This window comes from Tachyglossus aculeatus, chromosome X1 (genome assembly GCF_015852505.1).
Source record: "Tachyglossus aculeatus isolate mTacAcu1 chromosome X1, mTacAcu1.pri, whole genome shotgun sequence".
Taxonomy (NCBI): domain Eukaryota; kingdom Metazoa; phylum Chordata; class Mammalia; order Monotremata; family Tachyglossidae; genus Tachyglossus; species Tachyglossus aculeatus.
The window spans coordinates 136,120,612-136,145,942 of record NC_052101.1 but is presented as its reverse complement, the minus strand read 5'-3'; the positions used below and the strand labels follow the sequence as shown (position 1 = coordinate 136,145,942).

The 25,331-nt window shown below is 49.2% G+C and overlaps 1 protein-coding gene and 1 pseudogene across 1 annotated transcript in view; one reads left to right on the top strand and one right to left on the bottom strand.

Moving 5' to 3' along the window:
* Window positions 1–4,625: 4,625 nt before the first annotated feature.
* On the bottom strand, window positions 4,626–7,588 carry LOC119949986 (annotated as a pseudogene).
* Window positions 7,589–19,947: 12,359 nt separating this feature from the next.
* The window catches only part of LOC119949985 (maestro heat-like repeat family member 5), a 63,854-nt gene continuing 58,470 nt past the window's right edge, over window positions 19,948–25,331 (top strand). Inside the window, 3 exon segments of the mRNA XM_038771842.1 lie at window positions 19,948–20,006; window positions 21,746–21,990; window positions 24,287–24,428. Of these exon segments, the coding sequence (XP_038627770.1) occupies window positions 19,948–20,006; window positions 21,746–21,990; window positions 24,287–24,428 (446 nt within the window).

The window sequence follows — 25,331 nt, the reverse complement described above, 5'->3', positions numbered from 1 at the left end:
CAGGTGAAACTCTTCTGGTGATCATTGCCTGAATTAGCAGAAAGCTCCTCAACTTGTTGAGCCTCAAAATGTGGCTCAGTTTTCAAAAACCTAAGGGTAGAGTCAAATTAAGGGGAAACTGAGGAAGCTAAACCCATCTCTGCTCTCCCCTAAACCCGGTTCAAGAAGACCCAATTGTGAGAATCGAGTCCCGAGGTTCGTGGCACGAAGCCAGCCCCTGCTTTTGCCGGCCCCCCTGTTCCTATTGTTCTTCCGGGTGCCTGGGCCACGAAGACCCCAGATAGCAGATTCAAATGCAAAGTCTCTGGCACAAAGCCAGGCCCACCTCTTTGGGGGTAGCTACATTTTTATTTTTCTTCCCGGCACCTGGGCCGTGAATGCCCGACAGGGAAGACTCCGATATGGGGTTTGAGGGTTGAGACCTGCCCTGCTTTTGTCAGAAACCATATTTTTATTGTTCTTTCCCTAAGACTGAGCCATGAAGGTCCAAATACAAAGAATCAAATCTGGGGTCATAGCGTGAGGTCAGCTTAACATATTGCTGGCATACTTATTTTTACCACTCTCCTGGCACCTGGACCATGAAGACCCTAAAGGGGAGTCTAATCTGGGGTTCTTGGCTTGAGGCAGTCCCTCATTTGCCAGTACCCATATTTTTATTCTTCTTTCTGGTACCTGGGGCTTGAAGATCACAAAATAATAATTTTGGTATCTGTTAAGCGCTTACTATGTGCCAGACACTGTACTAAGCGCTGGGGTGGAAACAAAGCAAATTGGGTTGGACACAGTCCCTGTCCCACGTGGGGCTCACTGTCTCAATCCCCCATTTATAGATGAGGGAACTGAGGCCCAGAGAAGTGAAGTGACTTGCCTAAGGTCACCCAGCAGACAAGTGGCAGAGAGGGGATTAGAACCCATGATCTTCTGACTCCCAGACCCGTGCTGTATCCGCTAAGTCATGCCGTTTCTCTGTAAGGGAAGGGGCAAAACTCCCCAAACCTCTCAAACTCCCAAAAGGGAGTTTAACCTGGGGTTAGAGTTAAGTAACTTTGCAGGTAAAGAACGGCTGGGATTAAAACGCGGGTCCTCGGACTCCCAGGGTTAGGGTTAGGATTACGATTAGGGTTATGGTATATGGACATCATAAATGTTGTAGGGGTGAGAGTGGGGTGAATAAAGGGTCCAAACCCAAGTGTAAAGGCTAGGGTTGGAGTTAGTTCACACAGCAGGCCCAGCACCCTGGGCTTCAAGGCTGTCCATCACCTCGCCCCCTCCTACCTCACCTCCCTTCTCACCTTCTACAGCCCAGCCCACACCCTCCGCTCCTCTGCCGCTAATCTCCTCACCATACCTCGTTCTCGCCTGTCCCACCATCGACCCCCGGCCCTCATCATCCCCCGGGCCTGGAATGCCCTCCCTCTGCCCATCCACCAAGCTAGCTCTCTTCCTCCCTTCAAGGCCCTACTGAGAGCTCACCTCCTCCAGGAGGCCATCCCAGACTGAGCCCCTTCCTTCCTCTCCCCCTTGTCCCGCTCTCCATCCCCCTCATCTTACCTCCTTCCCTTCCCCACAGCACCTGTATATATGTTTGTACATATTTATTACTCTATTTATTTATTTTGCCTGTACATATCTATTCTATTTATTCTATTTTGTTAGCATGTTTGGTTTTGTTCTCTGTCTCCCCCTTTTAGACTGTGAGCCCACTGTTGGGTAGGGACTGTATATGTTGCCAACTTGTACTTCCCAAGCACTTTGTACAGTGCTCTGCACATAGTAAGCACTCAATAAATATGATTGATGATGATGATGATGACAGTAAGCACTCAAGAAATACAATTGATTGATTGATTGATTGATAGACCTGGGATTCAATCCCAGGCCCTCTGACTCCCAGGCCTGGACTCTTCCCACTTGGTCATACTGCCTAAACCAAAATTTTAGGAAAAGATGAAATGTGCTCTGCCCCTAGATTACGCCCCTTATGACACATGCCGGAAGCCAGGAGTCTGAGGGGCTTGGTACAGCTCTTTTGCATACATGTTTAACCAATTGTGTATTCAGCAGTTTAGCTCCATAACTTGTAAATATTTTTATGCCAGTCTTCCCCATCAGCATGCAAGCTCTTTTGATCCTAGGAAGGTGTCACTTCTTTGTTTTTACTTCAAATGCTCTTCAGGACATCACACCCCATGGGTGCGCAGTAAAATAGTCTACTACTATTGCAGAGTTATGTGTGGTGCAGGCACCTGAAGGTCATTTAATTGATATAAACATTAAAAAGAGCAAAAAAGTATTTACACCTGAGCTATTTAGCACCATACTAAAAACCTGGGTTGCAGTGTTCACAGTCTGTGTATGCTTTTTGCATTAAAGCCATAGCTTTCTTAGAAAGACTAGATGCATTTGTGTGTTTCATTTTTCCGGGGCTGGATCTGAGTGCCCACAGACAGACCCCCTCCTTCGGAGTACGTCACCCTGTGCTTATCAGTAATAATGATGGCATTTGTTCATTCATTCATTCAATCGTATCTATTGAACACTTACTGTGTGCAGAGCACTGTACTAAGCGTTTGGGAAGTACAAGTTGGCAACATGTAGAGATGGTCCCTACCCAATAACGGGCTCACAGTCTAGAAAGGGGAGACAGACAGCAAAAGAAAACGTGTCTACAGGTATCCTCAGAATATAAATAAAGCTAGATGCACATCATTAACAAAATAATTAGAATACTAAATATGTACAAGTAAAATAGAGTAATAAATCTGTACAAACATATATGCATATATATATATACACATATATATATATGTTAAGCGCTTACTATGTGCAAAGCACTGTTCTAAGCACTGGGAAGGATACAAGATGATCAGGTTGTCCCAAATCTTAATCCCCATTTTACAGATGAGGTAACCGTGGCACAGAGAAGTTAAGTGACTGCCCAAAGTCACACAGATGACAAGCAGCGGAGCCGGGGTTAGAACCCATGACCTCTGACTCCCAAGCCCAGGCTCTTTCCACTGAGCCACACTGCTTATTGTTCTTCCCCGTGACTGGGCCCTGAAGAGCCAAAAGGGAAGACTCAGATATGAGGTGCATGACATGAAGCCAGACGGGTGCTCAGAGGGGAGGAGTTTCTGCTGGATGTGGAGGTGGATGGACAACCGATGGATGGTCTTGGGGTCCAGAACCACATTCTGTGTGTACATCTATATGGCTGGTATTTAAGTGTTTACTACGTGCCAAGTACTGTAGTACGCGATGGGGTAGATACGAGCTGATCAGGGTGGATGTAGTACCTCTCCCACATGGGGCTCACTGTCTTAATCCCCATTTCACTGATTAGGTTACTGATGAGAAGTGAGGTGATTTGCCCAAGGTCACGCAGCAGCAGAGTGGCAGAGCTGGGATCAGAATCCAGGCCCTCATTCTATTCCCTAGGCCCCACTGCTTCTTTAAGGGGTTAGGGGGTTTTTTTTATAGCATTTATTAAGCGCTTACTATGTGCAAAGCACTGTTCTAAGTGCTAGGGAGGTTACAAGGTGATCAGATTGCCCCATGGGGGGCTCTCAATCAATCAATCAATCGTATTTATTGAGCGCTTACTATGTGCAGAGCACTGTACTAAGCGCTTGGGAAGTACAAATTGGCAACACATAGAGACAGTCCCTACCCAACAGTGGGCTCACAGTCTAAAAGGGGGAGACAGAGAACAGAACCAAACATACCAACAAAATAAAATAAATAGGATAGAAATGTACAAGTAAAATAAATAAATAAATAAATAAATAGAGTAATAAATATGTCTTCATATCTTCAGTCTTCATCCCCATTTTACAGATGAGGTAAGTGAGGCCCAGAGAAGTGAAGTGACTTGCCCAAAGTCACACAGCTGACAAGTGGTGGAGCTGGGATTTGAACCCATGACCTCTGACTCCAAAGCCTGGGCTCTTTCCACTGAACCACGCTGCTTCTCCAGAAGGTAGGGTTCAGGCCTACCTGCTCTGCAGAGCCCTCGGCCAGCTATGAGGAAGAATGCGGTAGACCCGTTCACTGACCTACAAAAACGTTGGTTGTGAAAGGAGCTTCTGTCCTGCCCGTCGGCAGACTCCACCCCTTAGGACGGCACAGACCCAATCCACGAACAAGAGACCACCGACAGACCTGAGGCTGGGGTTAAGAGATTTTTATTCATTCTTCCCCGTGTGTATGAGACCAGAGGGTCCCTGGGCCTATCTCGGGGGGCACCCGAAGGCGGTCAGAGATGACCCGGGTGGACGTTCTCTGACCGTGGCTCGGGTGGTCACGGCTGGGGGTGTCGAGGAACGGCAAATCCGGAGCTTTGCCGGATGGCTGTCGGTGGATTCTGGCGGGAGGCGGTCCAGCTGGCAGACAGCAGGCCTGTGGTCCACGATTGTGGAGTCTCTGCTCTATCTATTGCTGGCTTTATTTCGGTGGGGGCCAGTAGGGGAGTACTGAGAGGAGATGAAGTCAAAGCAGGGAAAGGGCAGGGGGGCAGGGGGAGGGGCGCATGGGGAGAAAGAGTCCCCAAGCATTGCCTTCCTCCCTGCCCAACCCTCCCTGTAACTGCCACTGTTCCCCCTGCAATCTCTCCCTCAGGAGGGTCAGGGGGCACTTAGTGGCAGTGCTGTAGGGAGTTCAGACCCACAATCCCACCTATTCCTACACTGTCCTCCCACTCCCCCTCACTGTGCCACCTCTACTGCCCCCCTGCAATATGGGGCTGCAGAGATGGCCTCCGGCCACAGAAGCAGACACAATCGCAAGACCGCATTGCCGGACACGTAGGTTGTCTCTCTCTCTCGGTTGCCTCTTCTCCTCGTTCTTCCCGGAAGCGGGGACGTCCGGGTCCGTTCTCAAGCTGGAGGGTAAAAATGACCTCTAGGCAGATTTTGAAGGGGAAGACCCAAGGCAGAGGTGAAAGTCTTGATATGGAATTGGCCCGAAATTCCCTCGCCCACACAATTCACGCCACGGATCACCGGGGAGCCCTCCTCCTCTGGAAGTCTTCTCCGACCCACCTATCTCGGCCCGGGGCCCGCTGGCCGTGCCATCCAGGGAGAAGCCGTCTCCCGGAGGGGATTTGAATTTACAGGGAAAAATCATTCTCTTACACCAAATTCTCTGCTGAAAACGGTTGCTCTCTGTGGGCCCGACACACAGCCGGAAGAATCCCACAGACCTGTCGGTTTCTCCTCCGTCATTCTGGGAGTCACGGTTGAACCCTGCATCTACAGAAAAGGCAAGAGACATTTAGATTCCGTTCGGTACCTGATGGGGCTGCAGATATACAGAAGACTGTCAACTCCTCCTGGGCAGGGACCGTGTCTATCGGCTGCATTATACCTTCCCCGGTGCTCAGTACAATGCTCTGCACACAGATGCCCATCGTGGACTGAGATCGGTTCAATAAAGGGATGTGGGAGGAAACCGATCATGCAGTAGCACATAGGCTCAACTAATCATTGGACCCTTTTTAAAAACCAACTTCCTTAGAACGAGCCAAAAGTGAGAGCTTAGGTCTAGACTCTAATTCTCTGCTAGGAAATCCAAAGTTTGTTGGACCTAGAGTAACTCAATCAGTGGCATTTATGGAGCACTTACTTTGGAGACTAAGCACTTGAGAGAGTACAAGACAGCAGAACGAGTAGACCCATTCCCTTCCCCCAATGAGCTCACAGTCTGTAAAGGGATACAGCCATTACTATAAATGAATTCTAGATATGGACTAAATAATAATAATGGCATTTGTTAAGCACTTACTACATGCTGAGCACTGTTCGAAGCGCTGGGGTAGACACAATGGAATCAGGTTGTCCCACATGGGGCTCAGTCTTTATCCCCATTTTACACATGAGGGAACAGAGGCCCAGAGAAGTTAAGTGACTTGCCGAGGTCACACAGAAGACAAGTGGAGGAGTCGGGATGAGAACCCATGATCTCTGACTCCCAAACCCGGGCTGTTTCCACTGAGCCATGCTGCTTCTCTAGATAATTATCATAGCACTTTGGGAGCCTTTTCGAAGACTTCAGAACTCAGACTGCCACTCTCCCAGAATAATAATAATAATGGCATTTATTAACTGCTTACTATGTGCAAAGCACTGTTCTAAGCGCTGGGGAGGTTACAAGGTGATCAGGTTGTCCCATGGGGGGCTCACAGTCTTAATCCCCATTTTACAGATGAGGTAACTGAGGCACAGAGAAGTTAAGTGACTTGCCCAAAGTCACACAGCTGACAGTTGGCGGAGCTGGGATTTGAACCCATGACCTCTGACTCCAAAGCCCGTGCTCTTTCCACTGAGCCATGCTGCTTTGCTGCTTCTCAGAAGAACTTACCCCTGAGACTTCTACCATCCTGAAGTGCAGGCTGAAAAAGACAAGATGAACTTCAGCTGGGGTTTTGTTCCTCCTGAGGAAGGGTCTCTCTGGGGTTTCCCTCTTCCTCATGGCCGATTCCAGGGCAGCTCCAGCCTGGGCAAGGCCAAACAACGGGTATCACGGGGTCCTTGCAACCACCTCAAGTCTTCTCCCAGATAGGTACGTCCTGAAGCTGGTCCCCATGCCGTGTCGGGCTGCTGGTTCTGGCCATCAGGGAGGACACTGAAGACCCTTGTGGCTCCTTCGCCGGGCTGGATCCGGTGAAGCATCGGGGCACCGGAAGTGCAATCGAGGGCTATGGGGTTGAGGGAGGGGAGAATAAAGGGAGTAAATCCAAGTGCAGGTATTGAATCAACATGTTACAGGCTAAGAAACTGAGGCACGGCAAGGTTAAGTGACTCGCCCAAGATCACAGAGCAGGCAAGAGAAAGCTGGGATTATAACAGGTCCTCCAATGCCCAAGCCTGAACTTTTCCTGCTCAGCAACACTGCCCAAACCCAAGTTTTAAGAAAAGATGAAAAGCACCCTGCCCCAAAGTCATGGTGCTTCTAACCTGTTCAGTAGGCCCAGAGTCTGAGAAATGCGGTCCATCTGGTCACTGCAAAGATAATAGAGCATACCAGTGGGAACGATACAGGTGGAAACTCTTCCGGTGATCGTCGTCCGAAGGAGTGGGAAGCTCTTCGACCTGTTGGGCCTCAAATATGGCTGAGCCCCAATACCAAGGGTAAAGTCCAACCAAGGGCAAAATGACAAAACCAAAGCCATCTTCCCTCTCCCTAAAGCCCAGGCACAAAAACCCAACTGAGAGAATCAATTACCCAAGGTTCTAAAGCCAGTCCCTCATTTTCCTCGCTCTGCCCGATACTCAGGCCATGAAGACCCAACTGGGAGAGTTACATCTGGGGTTCGTGGCATGAAGCCAGCCCCACTTTTGCTGGCACCCATACTTTTATTGTTCTTCCCGGCACCCGGACCGTGAAGGCCCAAAGGGGAAGACTCAAATTTGGGGTTCAGGGAATGAAGGCAGCCCCCTTTCGCTGACACTCCTATTTCATTGTTTTTGCCGGTGCCTGAGCCATAAAGACCCAAACGGGAAGACTGAAGTCTGAGGGTCATGGCATGAAGGCAGTCCCCACTTTTGCTGGCACATGTCATTTTTATTCTTCTCAACACCTTGGCCATGAAGACCCAAAATTAGAACACTCAAATATAGGGTTAGTGATATGAAGTCAACCCCCCATTTTGCTAGCACTCATGTCACTATTGTTCTTCCCGGCACCAAGGCCACAGAGACCCAAATGGGAAAACTCAAATCTTTGGTTCATAGCATGAAGCCAGCCCCTCTTTTGCCAGCCCTCGTGTTATTATTGTTCTTACCCGTGCCTGGGCCATGAAGACCCAAACGGAAAGGCTCAAATCTAGGGTTCGTGGTGTGAAACCAGCCCACATTTTGCCAGCACTCAGATTCTCTGTAGCCTTTGTGCCTGGGCCATGAAGACCCAAAAGGGAGTCAGATCTGGGGTTCATTTCATGAAGCCACACCCTCTTTTGCCACCATTCATTTTTATTGTTCTTCTCAGTGCCCAGGCCTTGAAGACCCGCATGGAAAGACTCACATCAGGGGTTCATGGCATGAAGTCACGCCCCCTTTTGCCGGCATCAATATTTCTCTCTCCCCCGGTACCTGGGCCATGAAGACCCAATAATGGAGTCAAATCTGGGGTTCGCAGCATGAAGCCAATGTCTCCCTTTTGCTGGCATATTTTTATTGTTTGTTCTGGTGCCCCAGCCGTTAAAAGACCCAAATGAAACTGCTCAGATCAGGAGTTCATCATCATCAATCGTATTTATTGAGCGCTTACTATGTGCAGAGCACTGTACTAAGCGCTTGGGAAGTACAAATTGGCAACATATAGAGACAGTCCCTACCCAACAGTGGGCTCACAGTCTAAAAGGGGGAGACAGAGAACAAAACCAAACATACTAACAAAATAAAATAAATAGAATAGATATGTACAAATAAATTAAATAAATAGAGTAAAAAAATATGTACAAACATATACATATATACAGGTGCTGTGGGGAAGGGAGGGAGGTAAGATGGGGGGATGGAGAGGGGGACGAGGGGGAGAGGAAGGAAGGGGCTCAGTGTGGGAAGGCCTCCTGGAGGAGGTGAGCTCTCAGCAGGGCCTTGAAGGAAGGAAGAGAGCTAGCTTGGCGGATGGGCAGAGGGAGGGCATTCCAGGCCCGGGGGATGACGTGGGCCGGGGGTCGATGGCGGGACAGGCGAGAGCGAGGTACGGTGAGGAGATCAGCGGTGGAGGAGCGGAGGGTGCGGACTGGGCTGTAGAAGGAGAGAAGGGAGGTGAGGTAGGAGGGGGCGAGGGGATGGACAGCCTTGAAGCCGAGGGTGAGGAGTTTCTGCCTGATGTGCAGATTGATTGGTAGCCACTGGAGATTTTTGAGGAGGGGAGTGATATGCCCAGAGCGTTTCTGGACAAAGATAATCCGGGCAGCAGCATGAAGTATGAATTGAAGTGGAGAGAGATACACGAGGATGGGAGATCAGAGAGAAGGCTGATGCAGTAGTCCAGATGGGATAGGATGAGAGCTTGAATGAGCAGGGTAGCGGTTGGGATGGAGAGGAAAGGGCAGATCTTGGCAATGTTGTGGAGCTGAGACCGGCAGGTTTTGGTCACGGCTTGGATGTGAGGGGTGAATGAGAGAGCGGAGTCGAGGATGACACCAAGGTTGCGGGCTTGTGAGACGGGAAGGATGGTAGTGCCGTCAACAGTTCATGACATGAAGCCAGACCCCTCTTTTGCTGGCACCCAAATTTTTTAATTATTCTCCCCAGTACACAGGCCCTGAAGACCCAAACGGGAAGACTCAAATCTGGGGTTCATGGCATGAAGCCACTACCCCCTTTTGCCGGCCCTCAAATTTTTAACTTTTTGTCTCCGGTGCCCAGGCCATGAAAGCCCGAATGGGAAGACTCAGATCTGAGGTTTGTAGCCTGAGGCCAGTCCCCTCTATCTTTATTGTTGTTCCCAGTGCCAGGGTGATGAAGTCCCAAATGGGAAGGTTCATATCTGGGGTTCTTGGCATGAAGATAAGGCCCTTTTGCCAGCATCCACATTTTTTCTCTCCCCCTGGTACCTGGGCCATGAAGACCCAATAGAGGAATAAAATCTGGGATGCATCACACACCCTCTTTTGCCAGCACTCATTTTTTTTTTGTCTTCCCAGTGCCCGGGTCATGAGAAGACATGGGAAGACTCAAATCTAGGGTTTGTGGCATGAAGCCAGTCCCCGCTTTAGCCGGCATCCATCTTTTAATTGTTCTTCCTGGCACCTCGGCCATGAAGACTCAAATTGGAAGACAAATCTGGGGTTCATGGCATGAAGCCAGTTACCCCTTTACCGGCAGCCATATTTTTATTGTTGTTTCCAGTGCCTGGGCCATGAAGACCCAAATGGGAAAACTCAAACTGGGGATAAGTGGCATGAAGCCAGTCCCCCAGCTCTGCCGGCATCCATATTTTCACTGTTTTTCCTGGCACGACAGTCATGAAGACCCAAATGGGAAGACTCAAACTGGGGGTTTGTGGCATAAAGCCAGCACCCGCTTTGGCCAGGATACATGTCATTAATGTTATTTCCAATGCCTGGGCCATGAAGACCCAAACGGGAAAACTGAAATATGGGATTTGTGGCATGAAGCCAGTTTCCCCTTTTGCCAGCACCCATATTTGTAATTACTCTTCCCAATGCCCGGGCCATGAAGACCTAAATGGGAAGACTCAAATCTGGGGTTTGTGGCATGAAGCCAGTACCCCCTTTTGCCAGGACACATGTCATTATTGTTCTTCCCAGTGCCTGGGCCATGAAGACCCAAATGGGAAGACTCAAATCTGGGGTTTGTGGCATGAAGCCAGTACCCCCTTTGGCCAGGACACATGTCATTATTGTTCTTCCCAGTGGCTGGGCCATGAAGACCCAAATGGGAAGACTCAAATCTGGTATTTGTGGCATGAAGCCAGTTTCCCCTTTTGCCAGCACCCATATTTTTAATTACTCTTCCCAATGCCTGGGCCATGAAGACCTAAATGGGAAGACTCAAATCTGGGGTTTGCAGCATGAAGCCAGTACCCCTTTTGCTGGCATCCATATTTTTAGTGTTCCGCCTTGCACTTGGGCCATGAAGACCCAAATGGGAAGACTCAAATCTGGGGTTTGTGGCACGAAGCCAATGCCCTTTTCTCAGCACCCATACCTTTTTCACTCTTCCCAGAGCCTGGGCCATGAAGACCCAAAAGGGGAAATCAAGTCTGTGATTTATTGCATGAAGCCAGCTCTCCCTTTTTCCAGCACCCAGATTTTAATTGTTCTTCCGGGCAACGGGCCACAAAGACCCAAATGGGAAGACTAATCTGGGGTTCGTGGCATAAAGCCAGCCCCCTTTTTTCAGTCACTCTGCCCAATGACCAGATCCTGAAGGCTCACAGGGTCAGACAGGTACATTGTCCGTCAGAGCGGCCCTGCCCCTCGGTACAGTGTGAGGGCTCAAGGATCAGACAGGCACAACATTGGGTGGCCCTGCCCTGGGAGGGCACTCACAGTGTCACACAGGTACAACATCATGGCAGCCCTGCCCCACTGGGCACTCAGAGTGTCAGATGGGCACAACATCATAGCAGCCCTGCCCCCAGGGAGCTGAGAGTGACAGACAAGCCCATTGTCAGTTGTGGTGGCCCTGCCCCTCGTTGCAGTGCAGGGGGTCACAGTGTCACACAGGCACAATGTTGCAGCAGCCCTGCCCCGGGGGGGCACTCAGATTGTTAGATGGGCACAACATCATAGCAGCCCTACCCCCAGGGAGCTCAGAGTGACAGACAAGCCCATTGGCGGTTGCTGTAGCCCTGCCCCTAGGTGCGGTGCGGGTTGGGTGGGAGGCACAGTGTCACACAGGCACAACGTTGTGGCAGCCCTGCCCTAGGGGGGTGCTCAAAGTGTCAGATGGGCACAACATCATAGCAGCCCTGCCCCCAGGGAGCTCAGAGTGTCTCACAAGCCCATTGTCAGTTACGGTGGCCCTGCCCCTCGTTGCGGTGAGGGGGGTCACAATATCACACAGGCACAATGTTGCAGCAGCCCTGCCCCGGGTTGGGGGGGGGGTGCTCAGAGTGTCAGATGGGCACAACATCATGGCAGCCCTGCCCTCAGCGGGCTCAGAATATTAGACAGGCCCATTGTCAGTGGAGGCGGCCCTGTCCCTCGGTGTGGTGGTGGGGTTGTGGGGGGCTCACGGTGTCACATGGGCACACAGTCACGGCGTCCTAACCCTGCCCCCAGGGGGCTCACAATGTCAGATATTCATTCATTCAATCGCAATTTTGGGGCGCAGATCACTGTACTAAGCACTTGGGGGAGTACAATATAACAATAAGAGGACACATTCTCTGCCCACGAGTTTACAGTCTACTGATAAGCTTACAGCGCCAGTCAGGTCTAACGATCTGGCAGCCCTGCCCCAGGTGGTTGCTCAGAGTGTCAGATAGGCACAACATCACAGCAGCCCTGCCTCCGGGGGGCTCAGACGGGCCCATCTTCAGCTTCAGCGGCCCACAGTGTCATACAGGCACAACGTCGCGGTGGGGCTCGGTGTCAGAGAGGCGCATGGGTCTGAGGCATGAAGCCAGCCTCCTTTTGCCAACTAGTATTTTTAGTGTGCTTCCTGGCACCTGGGCCAGGAAGATACAAACAGGTACCGTCAAAACTTGGGTATATGGCATGGAGGTAGTCTTGCCTTTTGCCACCACTCATGTTATTATTGCTCTTCCTGTTGTCTGGGTCATGAAGATCCAAATGGCAAGACTCAAATCTGGGGTTCATGGCATGAAGCAACTACCCACTTTTGCCAGTACCCCTATCTTTATTGTTGTTCCCGGTGCCTGGGCCATGAAGACCCAAATGGGGAAGAGTCAAATCTGGGGTTCGTGGCATGAAGCTAGTTCCCCCTTTTGCCAGCAACCATATCTTTACTGTTGTTCCCAGTGCCTAGGCCATGAAGACCCACATGGGAAGATTAAAATCTGGGGTTTGTGGCATGAAGCCACTACCCCTTGTTGCCGGCACCCAAATTTTTAAATTATTCTCCCCAGTGCCCGGACCATGAAGACCCAAGTGGGAAGACTCAAATCTGGGGTTCACGGCATGAAGCCACTACCCCTTGTTGCCGGCACCAACATTTTTTACATTATTTTCCCTGGTGCACTGGCCATGAAGACCCAAATGGGAAGACTCAAATCTGGGGTTTGTAGCATGAAGCCAGTCCCCTGTTTTGCTGGCGCCCTTATCTTTATTGTTGTTCCCAGTGCCTGGGCCATGAAGACCCAAATGGGAAGACTCAAATCTGGGGTTCTTGGCTTGAAGCCAGTCCCCCCTTTGCCGGCACCCATATTTTTCATTACTCTCCCCGGCACCCAGGCCATGAAGACCCAAATGGGAACATTGAAATCTGAGGTTCTTGGCATGAAGCCAGTCCCCCTCTTTTGCCGGCACCCATATTTTCAGTGTTCTTCCCGACACCTGGGCCATGAAGACCCAAATGGGAGCACTAAAGTCTGGGGTTCTTGGCATGAAGCCAGTCCCCTCATTTTTGCCGGAATCCATATTTTCATTGTTCTTCCCGGCACCTGGGCCATGAAGACCCAAATGGGAACGTTGAAATCTGCGGTTCATGGCATGAAGCCACTCCCCACTTTTGCCGGCATCCATATTTTCATTGTTCTTCTCAGCGCCTGGGCCATGAAGACCCAAAGTGGGAAGACTTAAATGTGAGGTTTGGGACATGAAGTCAGTCCCCATTTTTCAGGGCACCCATGTTGTTGTTTTTCCCGGGACCCAGGTTGGGAAGACCTAAATCTGGGGCTCATGATATCAAGCCAACCCCCTTTTCTGGCATCCAGGTTACTGTTTGTTCTTCCCAGTGCACGGGACAAAAAGATCCAAATGGGAAGACTAAGGTCAGCCCCCTTTTGCCACCACCCATATTTTTAATCATTCTTCCCAGCACCCGGGCCCTAAAGGCTTACAATGTTACACAGGCACAACATTGCTATGGCCCTGCCCTCGAGGGTTCACAGTGTCACACAGGTATAACGTCACGGCGGCTCTGCTATGGCGAGGCTCACAACATCACACGGGTAGAACATTTTTGTGGCCCTGCCCTCGTGGGGGGGGGGGGGAAGACTCATAGCATCCAACGGGTCCAATGTTGCGGTGGCCCTGCCCTCGAGGGCTCATCGTGTCACACAGGTACAACGTGATGATGGCTCTGCTCTGGATGGGCTCACAGTGTCAAACGGTCAGAACATTTTTGTGGCCCTGCCCTCAGTGGGGGGGTGGGGGGGGGGACTCACAGTATCCGACGGGTCCAACGTTGCGGCGGCCCTGCCCTTGGCGGGCTCCCAGTGTCACCCAGGCACAAGATCACGGCGGCTCTGCCCTGGAGGGGCTCATGGCTTCAGACCACTCCACAGTTGTGGCAGCCTTGCCCTCGGTGGCGGTGGGTGGGGAAGGGGCCGACAGCCACAGATCACGGCCGGCCACCCTGCCCTCAGTGGGTTCACCATGTCCGACGGGCCCCAAGTTGTAGTGGTCCACCCTTAAGGGGGCTCACCGTGTGCAACGGAGAGCCCAGACCACTAGAGTAAGCACAATTTCACATTAAAGGCATTTAACAAGTGCAGTTGCATGCTAAACTTTTGGGAGGATTCAGCACAAACACACCCCACCCCTGTGCTTCAGGAGTTTACAAGTTCTCGGCACACGGCACGTGTGCAATACATACCATGGATTCATTGTATTATACTCTCATTCATTCATTCAATTGTATTTATTGAGCGCTTACTGTGTGCAGAGCACTGTACTAAGTGCTTGGGAAGTACAAGTTGGCAACATATAGAAACAGTCCCTACCCAACAAGTGGCTCACAGTCTAGAAGGGGAAGACAGACAACAAAACATGTGGACAGTTGTCATCAGAATAAATAGAAATAAAGCTAGATGCACATCATTAACAAAATAAAAAGAAGGGTAAATATGTACAAATAAATAAGTAGAGTAATAAATCTGTACAAACATATATACAGGTGCTGTGGGGAGGGGAAGGAGGTAGGGTGGGGGGATGGGGGGGAGGAGAGGAAAAAGGGGGCTCAGTCTGGGAAGGCCTCCTGGAGGAGGTGAGCTCTCAGTAGGTCTTTGAAGGGAGGAAGGGAGCTAGCTTGGCAGATGTGCTCCCACATGCTTATTTCAGTGCCCTGCACATATAAAGTGCTTAAATACCATTGACTGCTTTGAAGGAACACAAGCATTATAATTTTTTTTACAGCATTTGTTAAGTGCTTACTATTTACCAGGCACTGTACTAAGTGCTGAGATAGGTGCTTAGAACAGTGCTTGCCACATAGTTAGTGCTTAGCAAATGCCATCATTATTATTATTGGCCTAATTTATCAGTTTGGACACGATCTCTGAGCCACAAGGGGCTCACGGTGTTTACCCCAGTTCTAAAGGTGACGCAACTGAGGCAGAGGGCAGCCTTGCCCAAGGTGATGCAGTACACACGTGGCAGAGCTGGGATTAGAATCCAGGTCCTTCTGATTTCCAGGTCCAAGTACACTGCTTCTCTGTTGTCTGTAATTCCTTACACCTGGCTGGAAGAGAAAAAAGAGTAAAAACAGAGATAGAGCAGGAAGCAGCCCCCCACCCTCTAACCCCCCACTCCCAGACTGGAGGAAGAGACACAGTCTCTGCCCAGAGGCCCGGGCTCCTCGCCCACAACCCTGCAGGGATGAGACCTTATACCCAAGCCCCATACCGCAGCCAGGGCAGGGGCGGGCCCTCTCCACCCTCCACTGGTAAATACTGGGCAACGGGCACCGTTTTGACTTCTGGGCTCTTTTACGATAGCTGCTAAGTGTTTCCTGTGTGTCAGGCGCTCTAGTAAGCATAAAGATAGGTACAAGCTTATTGGACTGTGTCCGACCTGATTACCTTGTATCTACCCCAGAGCTTAAAAGCAGTACTTGGCACATTCTATTACTATCAGATCATTATTATTAAAATTATGGTTATATTGCAATTCTATATCATTATGGAGTATATACTATATTATTTATTATATAATATAACATGTATTATATAATGCATTTATGCCTATTATGATATGATTATACAATATAATTTATAATTATGATTGTCATGATTATATAATAATATAATTATAGATTATGCATTGTATGATTATATCATATATTATGTAATATATTGTATATTACATATTATATGATATAATAATACAATATAATCTATGATTATGATTTTGCACCTATATATATGTTTGTACAGATTTATTACTCTACTTATTTATTTGTACATATTTACCATTCTTTTAATTTTGTTAATGATGTGCATCTAGCTTTATTTCTATTTATCAGATCAATATTATTAAAATTATGGTTATATTGCAATTATATATCAATTATAGAGTATATATGATATTATTTATTATATAATATAACATGTATTATATAATACATTTATGCCTATTATGATATGATTATACAATATAATTTATAATTATTATTATCATGAATATATAATATAATATAATTATAGATTATGCATTGTATGATTATATCGTATATTATGTAATATATTGTATATTGCATATATTATATGATATAATAATACAATATAATCTACTTACAATATAAGCTCCTCTAATGCTAACCTTCTCAACTGTATCTTGATCACATCTATCTTGCCGCCACAGGCTTGCCCACCTCCTGTCTCTGGCCTGGAATGCCCTCCCTCCTCAAATCTGACAGACAATTACTCTCCCCTTCTTCAAAGCCTTATTGAAGGCATATCTCCTTCAAGAGGCCTTCCCTGACTAAGCTCTTCTTTCCTCTTTTCCCACTCCTTTCTGCATCACCCTCACTTGCTCCCTTTATTCATCCCTCCCTAAACCCACAGCACTTCTGTACAAATCTGTCATTTACTTACATTAATGCCTGTCTCCCCCTCTAGTCAGTAAACATAATGTGGGCAGGAAATGCATCTGCTTATTGCTATATTGTCCTCTCCCAAGTGCTTAGTACAGTACTCTGCACAAAATACGTGCTCAATAAATACAACTGAATGAATAAGGCTTTGAAGGTGAGGATTTGGATTATAGTAGAAGGTCAGCGAGGCAAGGTAGGAGGGGGCAAGCCAACTGAGGGCCTTAAAGCCAGTGATAAGAAGTTTCTACTCTATGCAGGCTGTAAAGGTTACTGTGGGTAGGTACCGTATCTACCAATTCTGTTGCGTTGTACTCTCCCAAATATGGAGTACAGTGCTCTGATCATAGTAAGTGCTCAATGAATACTATTGATTGATTGATGCAGAAGTGGATGGGAAATCCTGGAGGTTCTTGAGGATTGGGGAGACAGGAACTGAAGGTTTACTTTAGCACAATGATCCAGGCAGCAGAGCCCCGCAACACTTATGTACATATCTAATTCACTTATTAATGCCCACCTCCTCCTCAAAACCGTAAGCTCGATGTGAGTAGGGACTGTGTCGACCAGTTGTGTGGCACTGTGGGTAAACTCAAGTTTCTGTCTGATGCAAACTGTAAGCTCATTGTGTAACTGTAACTTTAACGCCCAACCCTAACCCCCAACCCCCAACCCCAACACCCTAACCCGTCCAAACCCTAACCCCAGCTCCACTCCAACTAACCCTAACCCTAATGTTAACCCTAAGCCCCCAAGTAGCAGTCAGTGAGTCAATTGTTTTTATTGAGCACAATACAACAAACACATTCTCAGCCTGCAACAAGATTACAAACTACGGGGAAGCTGACAAATATAAATATTATTACAGATATGTATATAAATTACATATACTATAGCACATAACTAACTAGACATCCTTTAATTTCACCATAAGACAAAACAAAAAAACCTTTTCTATAAAGAAAAACACATAGCTCAAGTGGTGGGTGGGGGTGCTGAAGAGAAGGACTATCAGTAACACCAATGCTCCAGAACCACTGAGGTTCATGGTTCCGGAGCAACCTTTTCTCCACCCCTGAGTAATGTGGAGGGTTTAGAGTTCCTTTCATTCATCATTCTATAAACTATTGACAAGCGCTTAGCTACAAACGCTTAGTACACTGCTCAAGCGCTTAGTACAGTGCTCTGCACACAGTAAGCGCTCAATAAATACGATTGATTGATTGATTATTGACATGAAAAGGACCTTCAACCCCCCCACCAGTCTCTGAAAGCTCACTTCCTCCAGGAGGCCCTCCCAGACTGAGCCCCCTTCTCTGCTCTTCCTCCCCTCCTTATCTCCCCAACTCTTTCCCTCTGCTCTACCCCCCCCACCCCACACCACTTGTGTGTATATGTACATATTTATTATTCTATTCATGTTATTAATGATGTGTATATATCTATAATTCTATTTATTTATATTGATGTTATTGATGCCTGTCTATTTGTTTTGTTTTATTTTGTTGTCTGTCTCCGCACTTCTAGACTGTGAGCCCGTTGTTGGGTAGGGATTTTCTCTATTTGTTGCAGAATTGTACTTTCCAGGTGCTTAATAAAGTGCTGTGCACACAGTAAGTGCTCAATAAATATGATTGATTGAATGAATGAATGGTGGAAACTACTATCCCTTTGCTTGCAGGTGAGGACAATACATTTTCCAGGACAATTGTCACTGCAGCAGCCCCCCACTGATTTGGTCTCAAGTATTCCCGAGAATACTGCTCCTCCACAAATGATGAGACCCACCCACATACATCTCCGGGAAGCCTAAGCCTTTCCTAAGTGATCTCTCGGCCCACCCACCCTATTCTTCCTCCTTTCTGTGTCGCCTCTGCATTTGGGTTGGTATCCCGTAAGCAATTTGGTATCACCTCACCCCAACCCGATCCAACAGCACTATTGTTTTTTCCCCTAATGGTGATGAATTTGTTAAGTTTGTCTCCCCTACTACACTATAGGCTGCCTCTACTCCCCTAAGCCCTCAGCACACAGTACACTATAAATTCCTTTAGGACAGGGATCCTACCTACCTACTGAATGGTACTCTCCCAAATGCTCAGTACAGAGTTCTGTGCACTGTTCTAGGTTGTAAACTACTTGAAGAAAGGGATTCTAGGTACTAAAACTACCACACTCTCTCAGATGCTTAGCTGTGCACACCGTAGGCTGTAAACTCCTATAGGGGAGGGATTGTGTCTACTAGCTCTCTTGTACTCTCCCAAGCACTCAGTACAGTGCAGTAAGTGCTCAATAAATACCACTGAATGATTGACTGATAGGCAATCAGGGTTGTAAAGACCAAATAGTAATAGTAATAGTGGGATTGAAAGAGAGAAGCCCTGGTTTCTCCAGCAGAGAGCAGTCACCAGTAAACAAACCTGGGATTGGTTTTACCTCAGGAGTAAATCCATAGAATGATTGAGTCACATTGAGTTTGTCTGCTTGCAGCAGTTCAACGGGGATCAAAAGAACAAGGATCAGTCTCCCCGCCTCAAGCTTTCCAACTGCACATCACCCTGAATGGTCTGACCACACCCCACATAGCCTGACCACAGCCTGAATGATCTGCCATGCCCTGGACAGTGTGACCATATCCTGCCCCACACCCTGCACAGTGTAACCATAACCTGCATATCTGACAGCACTCTCTACAATGCAACGGCACTCTGTGAGACCTGACCACCCCCTGAACAGGGTAACTACATCCTGCAAGCCTGACCACACACTGGGGAGTGAAAGCAGGCCCTATGTGGTCTGACCAACTCCGGAACAGTGTAACCACACACCCTGCACTCTCTTACCCCTCTCTGTCAGGTCTGACCATAGAGCAGGGAAAGTATGGCACTCGAGCTAGAGAGGTATGGGGAACCTCTGGCCCAAGAGGGCAAGCAGGGGACAGATTCGCAGTATGAACCTGAAACACAAGTGGGAGGTGGAGATGCCGGTGGTCTGTAAAGGAGAGACGCCTTCTGGGAGTGTCTTGTTTGGAGGCGGAAAGGGGATTTGGTCAAAATACAGGGTCACACCCCACGTGCTATCAACGGGCACCTCAAAGCCACGTGGTCCTGCGTGGAGCCGACTGCCCATTCCCGGGAGGTGAAAAGCCCCGACAGGGACACGCTGGATGGCGAAGTGAGGTAAAGGGCCCTTCAGGCAGGCTTAGATAACATGACCCTGACCCCTGACCCTTGACCTTCACCCTCTCCTTGACTCCTGACTCTGATGCCTGCCCACCCACTCCCCTTCCATTTCTCCCCACCCAGTGTCATCAGCTGAGAGGTCTCCATTCCTACATCACGGGAGATGTCACAATAGTTTCAGGGTAGGGCAGGCAGGGGAGGCAGACAGACCTGGCCGACAGCTGGACCGCCAGTGACGTGGTGGCGACTGCCGGCCATGGGGTCCTCGGGTGTAGGGCTGCCGGCGCTGAATGTTCCCCAGCTCCTGTTTAGCAGCGGCTGAGTCCTGTACCATGTCTCAAGGTGACAGGTTAGGCGTTTGGGGTCAGAGCTGCTAATAAGGATAATGACTGTGGCAAAAGATCACCAGCTCAGACACAGTCCCTTTCCCAAATGAGGCTCACAGTTGAAGTAGAGGGAGAATCCCCCATTTTACAAAAGAAGAAACTGAGATACAGAAAAGTGAAGTGACTTGCCCAAGTTCACAGAGCAGGCAATTGGCAGAGCCGGAATTAAAACCCAGGTCCTCAGACTCCCTTGTGCCAGCCCAGGTGGTCAACCACCACCCACCCATTCATGCCTTCCCTAAAACATGGCCAGGAAAGTGAGCTCAGGTGGACAGCTCAAGGAGGGTGGCTGACCAGGGTATCCCACCCCCCACCCCTGGGAACAATAGGGGCCTTCTGTAGTCTGAGCGGCCTTTGGAGGGATTCCTGAAGCCTTCCCTCACTTTCCCTGTGCAGACCATCCATGCCCTGGAATCTGGCTTCTGGAGGAACAGGGGCTGCTTCTTTGATAACAATAATAATAATAATGATGATGATGGCATTTGTTAAGTGCTTACTATGTGTGAAGCACTGTTCTGAGAGCTGGGAGGGATATAAGGTGATCAGGTTGTCCCACGTAGGGCTCACAATCTTAATCCCCATTTTACAGATGAGGTAACTGAGGCTCAGAGAAGTTAAGTGACTTGCCCAAGGTCACACAGCAGATATATGGTGGAGCCAGGATTAGAACCCATGACCTCTGACTCCGAAGCCTGGGCTCTTTCCACTGAGCCATGCTGCTTTCAGGACAGTAGCAGGAGAATAATCCCGAGTCCAGCTCTCAGGTCTCCCTGATTTGGAGAATGTGGCTGAAGGAAACAGGTGCCCCAGGAAAACACCATCCTGGGAACAGAGACTGTGCATAGGGAAAACCCTCAACTTCCATTGCTCTTGCTCTCTTTGGAAGTCGAGCCCATCTGGAACCACGCTGAACAATTTCCTCATGGCAAAGAGTCCGGCTATATTCAGTCCTTTGGGGGATATGGGCCCCTAGAGATCTTAGAAGACCCCTGCCCTGCACTACAGGGAATGGACTCCCAAATGCCTGGCCACCTGAAGGAGTCATCCCGGGGTTGAGATGGCAGTCCTCAAAGTCCGCAACTACAATTCTCTCAACAACCAAACAGACGCTCTCCCAGGCTGATCCCAGAGGGCCAGGCCCCGTGAGGGCTGGAAGAGAGGGAAGGGCTAAACTGACAACAGCCACTTTCCTCCTAGCACTGCTGGACCGAGGGCATGGCCAGTGTGGCCACTCCTCAGGGCTCACCCTCCCATGGGGGCAGGGGAGAAAGAGGGTCGCCTGCTGGGACAGGGGCAGGGTCTGCACTGGATCACCCCAGATTGTCTCTCTGGAGCTGTGCGTGGGTTCTGAGCCTTAGATATTGGAATGCTTTTCTTCTCTGGCTCGGCGGCTCCAGGAAAAGTCCTCCAAGTCCTCTCACCCCAGCCACAGCCCCCCTGCCACAGGCCCAGGGGAGTAAACCTCCCCGGGAGAGAGGGGAGCGTGAGCCCCCACGCCCTCCTCCCCAGCTGCAGGCCCTCTGCCCTGGGCCCAGAGGAGCCTAGCTGCCCCAAGAGTAGCCCCGGGGAGCCAGCCATGCCGGGAGAGGGGCAAGTGTGAGCCCCTAGGGGCTGGGGCCAGCTGAACCTGCTGGACATTGGGAACCTTCAAGAGGGAGTCCAGCCTCAGCAGCCTTCCTTCCTCTGCCATGGTTCATTTCAGACTATTTTCTTTCATCCCCCATGACTGGAGGGTTTCAACGAAAGAACGGCCTTGCCGGGAGTGGCCCCCAGGAGACAATCTAGGGACCCCCAGCAGGCCCCCACTCAGGAAGTCCAGCGGCAGCAGAAGCAGCCACAGCAGCAGCAGCAGCAGCAGGAGCAGCCACAGTAGCAGCAGCAGAAGCAGGCCTGCCGCCCTGGCCCCGCAAGGCAGCCGTGGGCTCCCAGACAAGGCTGACAGTGAAGGTGACCGGCTGCCTGAGATCCACTTGTGGCCTGGGGACTAGGATAAGTGAGTCTAGGGTGGGGCTCACTAGGACATACCAACCTGATTGTCAGGGAGGGCAACTGGGACCACATTCTGGCTGGGTGGACTGATGAGTTGGATGCTGATTGGAGCTTCTGCTTCTCAGTGAGGGGGCAGCAGGAGATATTCAGGAGAGGGTAGTAAGGTGGGAAGTCAAATGGTCATGTCAATCAATCAATCGTATTTATTGAGTGCTTACTTTGTGCAGAGCACTGTACTAAGTGCTTGGGAAGTACAAGTTGGCAACATATAGAGACAGTCCCTACCCAACAGCGGGCTCACAGTCTAAAAGGGGGAGACAGAGAACAAAACCAAACATACTAACAAAATAAAATAAATAGAATAGATATGTACAAGTAAAATAAATAAATAAATAGAGTAATAAGTATGTACAAACATATATACATATATACAGGTGCTGTGGGGAAGGGAAGGAGGTAAGATGGGGGGATGGAGAGGGGGACGAGGGGGAGGGGAAGGAAGGGGCTCAGTCTGGGAAGGCCTCCTGGAGGAGGTGAGCTCTCAGTAGGGCCTTGAAGGGAGGGAGAGAGCTAGCTTGGCGGATGGGCAGAGGGAGGGCATTCCAGGCCCGAGGGATGATGTGGGCCAGGGGTCGATGGCGGGACAGGCGAGAACGAGGTACGGTGAGGAGATTAGCGGCAGAGGAGCGGAGGGTGCGGGCTGGGCTGGAGAAGGAGAGAAGGGAGGTGAGGTAGGAGGGGGCGAGGTGATGGACAGCCTTGAAGCCCAGGGTGAGGGGTTTCATGTCAGGCCCTGCCAGGCTTCGGTATTACCAGCGGCCACAGCAGCAGCAATGGCGGACACAACAGAAGCCAATAAGGCCACCACGTTCATTGTCGTAATAGTGCCTGGCTTCATTCATTCATTCAATTGTATTTATTCAGTGCTTACTGTGTACAGAGCACTGTACCAAGCGCTTGGGAAGTACGAATCGGCAACATATAGGGATGGTCCCTACCCAACAACGGGCTCACAGTCTAGAAGCTCAGTCCCTGGCTCTGAGGAATTTCCTCTCTATCTCTAGCCAGAGATAGGCACTGATCCCACCCATAAATTCCTCTTTCTCTGCCATGCTGAGGGTCATGGGCCTTCCGAGGGTGGGAGTGGACATTTTCCACCACCTGGCCCAGACTTAGGTTTATCTTGCTGGACTCTGGGGGAAAATCATGACCGGACCTAAGAAATTGGAGAAGGATTAAATCTCCCCCACCCACCCCACTGCCAAACTTCCCTACGGGAGTAGATTCCTAAACATGGAAGAAGAGGAAGAGGAAGAGGAGGAGGAGAAGAGGGAGGGGGAGGGGGAGGAAGAGGAGAAGGAGGAGGGGAAGAGGAGGAGGCACTGAATTAGGAGTGGGTGGGACCTTGGCCTTGGATTTGACCCTGAGGAGGGTTTGCAGCTTTGCATGTTTGCAGATCCAGGCTTGGAGTGGGGAGTGATGAGCAGCATTCCACGGCTGCTGGATTAGCCTGTTCAGTTTTTCAATTATTTTTCACGGTCCTATTTGTAAATATTTTTCTGTTGTTTGTCTCTCCTGTTAAAGTATAAACTACCTGGTGGGCAGGAATTATGTCACTTTGTTACTCTGTCTTTCCCAAATACCTACTACAGTACATTTTACCAAGAGGGCACTCAAAAACTGTTCCTCTTATTATTATTACTCCTCCTCAATCAATCAATCAATCGTATTTATTGAGCGCTTACTGTGTGCAGAGCACTGTACTAAGTGCTTGGGAAGTACAAGTCGGCAACATATAGAGACAGTCCCTACCCAACAGTGGGCTCACAGTCTAAAATATTTCTGTATATACATATGTGGTGAGAGAGAGAGAGAAGTCAACTCCTCCTCCTCCTACTACTACCACTACAACTATTTTTACTACTACTACTACTACTACTACTACTACTACTACTACTACTACTACTACTACTACTACAAGGGAAGAGGCTGCCCCTGATTGTGGCAATGTGAATTTACTCTTTACTGTGGCTCTTTGTAGGCAGGGAACTTATCTATCAACTCTGTAATACTGTACTCTCCCAAGCACTTAGTATACTACTTTGCATGCAGTAAGCACTCAGGAAATACATTTGACTGTTTGATTGATTTCCTCAGCTGAGCCAACCCACAATTATCCAATTGTAAATATGCGGTTCTCCTTTCAAATCGGTCCCCTCCGCACCCACCCCATCTTTTCTGGTGCTACCTTTAGCCATCTGCTTCAAAATGCTCCAGGACCTGAGTGGAACAGATCTGGCCCACGTGAAAGCCATCTCTAAGAAACTCACCTATATGGCCAAGGCCAACCAGAACTTGGTGCTGGAAACAATCAATGAATACTTTCTGGACAACCAGCAGATAGGGACACCCCATCGTCCCAATTCCAAGCTCGTGGAGCCCTCACCCCCCATCCTCCCACCTCAAGTGCTCCTCATCCACCCTGAACCTAAGGTCAGTTCTCGGACTGGGTGAAGATTTCTCTTTTTTATGGTGTTTGTTTAGTGCTTACTCTGTGCTGGGCACTGTACTAAAGGCTGGGGTAGATACAAGCTAATCGAGTTAGACACAGTCCATATCCCACATGGGGCTCACAGTCTTAATCCCCATTTTACAGATGAGAGAATTGAGGCATAGAGAAATTAAGTGACTTGCCCAAGGTCACACAGCAGACAAGTGGCAGAGTGTGGATTAGAACCCAGGTCCTTCTGACTCCCAGGCCTGTGGTCTATCCTCTAGGCCACGCTTATTTCCCATTTGGAAGAAACTCAGCATGGCAGCAGGATGGCTGGATCCCATTCCAGCAAACTAGCATCAAGGAACAGGTCTGGGGAGTTATAGAAATGATGCTGGATCTAATAGAAATCAGGCTGCGGACCAGTCAGCATTCAACAAGAATTGAAAACATAGACCCCCAACACCAGTTATGTGTTTCTGTAGGCTACTGAAAGGAAAGAATGTGAGGAAACAGGGAAGAGTCAGAAGACCTGGGATCTGACCACAGGGCTGCTCCCTTACGCTGGTTGTGTGATCTTGAGTGGAACACAACCTCGCTGGGCTACAATCAATCAATCAATCAATCGTATTTATTGAGCGCTTACTGTGTGCAGAGCACTGTACTAAGCGCTTGGGAAGAACAAGTTGGCAACATATAGAGACAGTCTGTACCCAACAGTGGGCTCACATTCTAGAAGGGGGAGACAGAGAACAAAACCAAACATACTAACAAAATAAAATAAGTAGAATAGATATGTACAAGT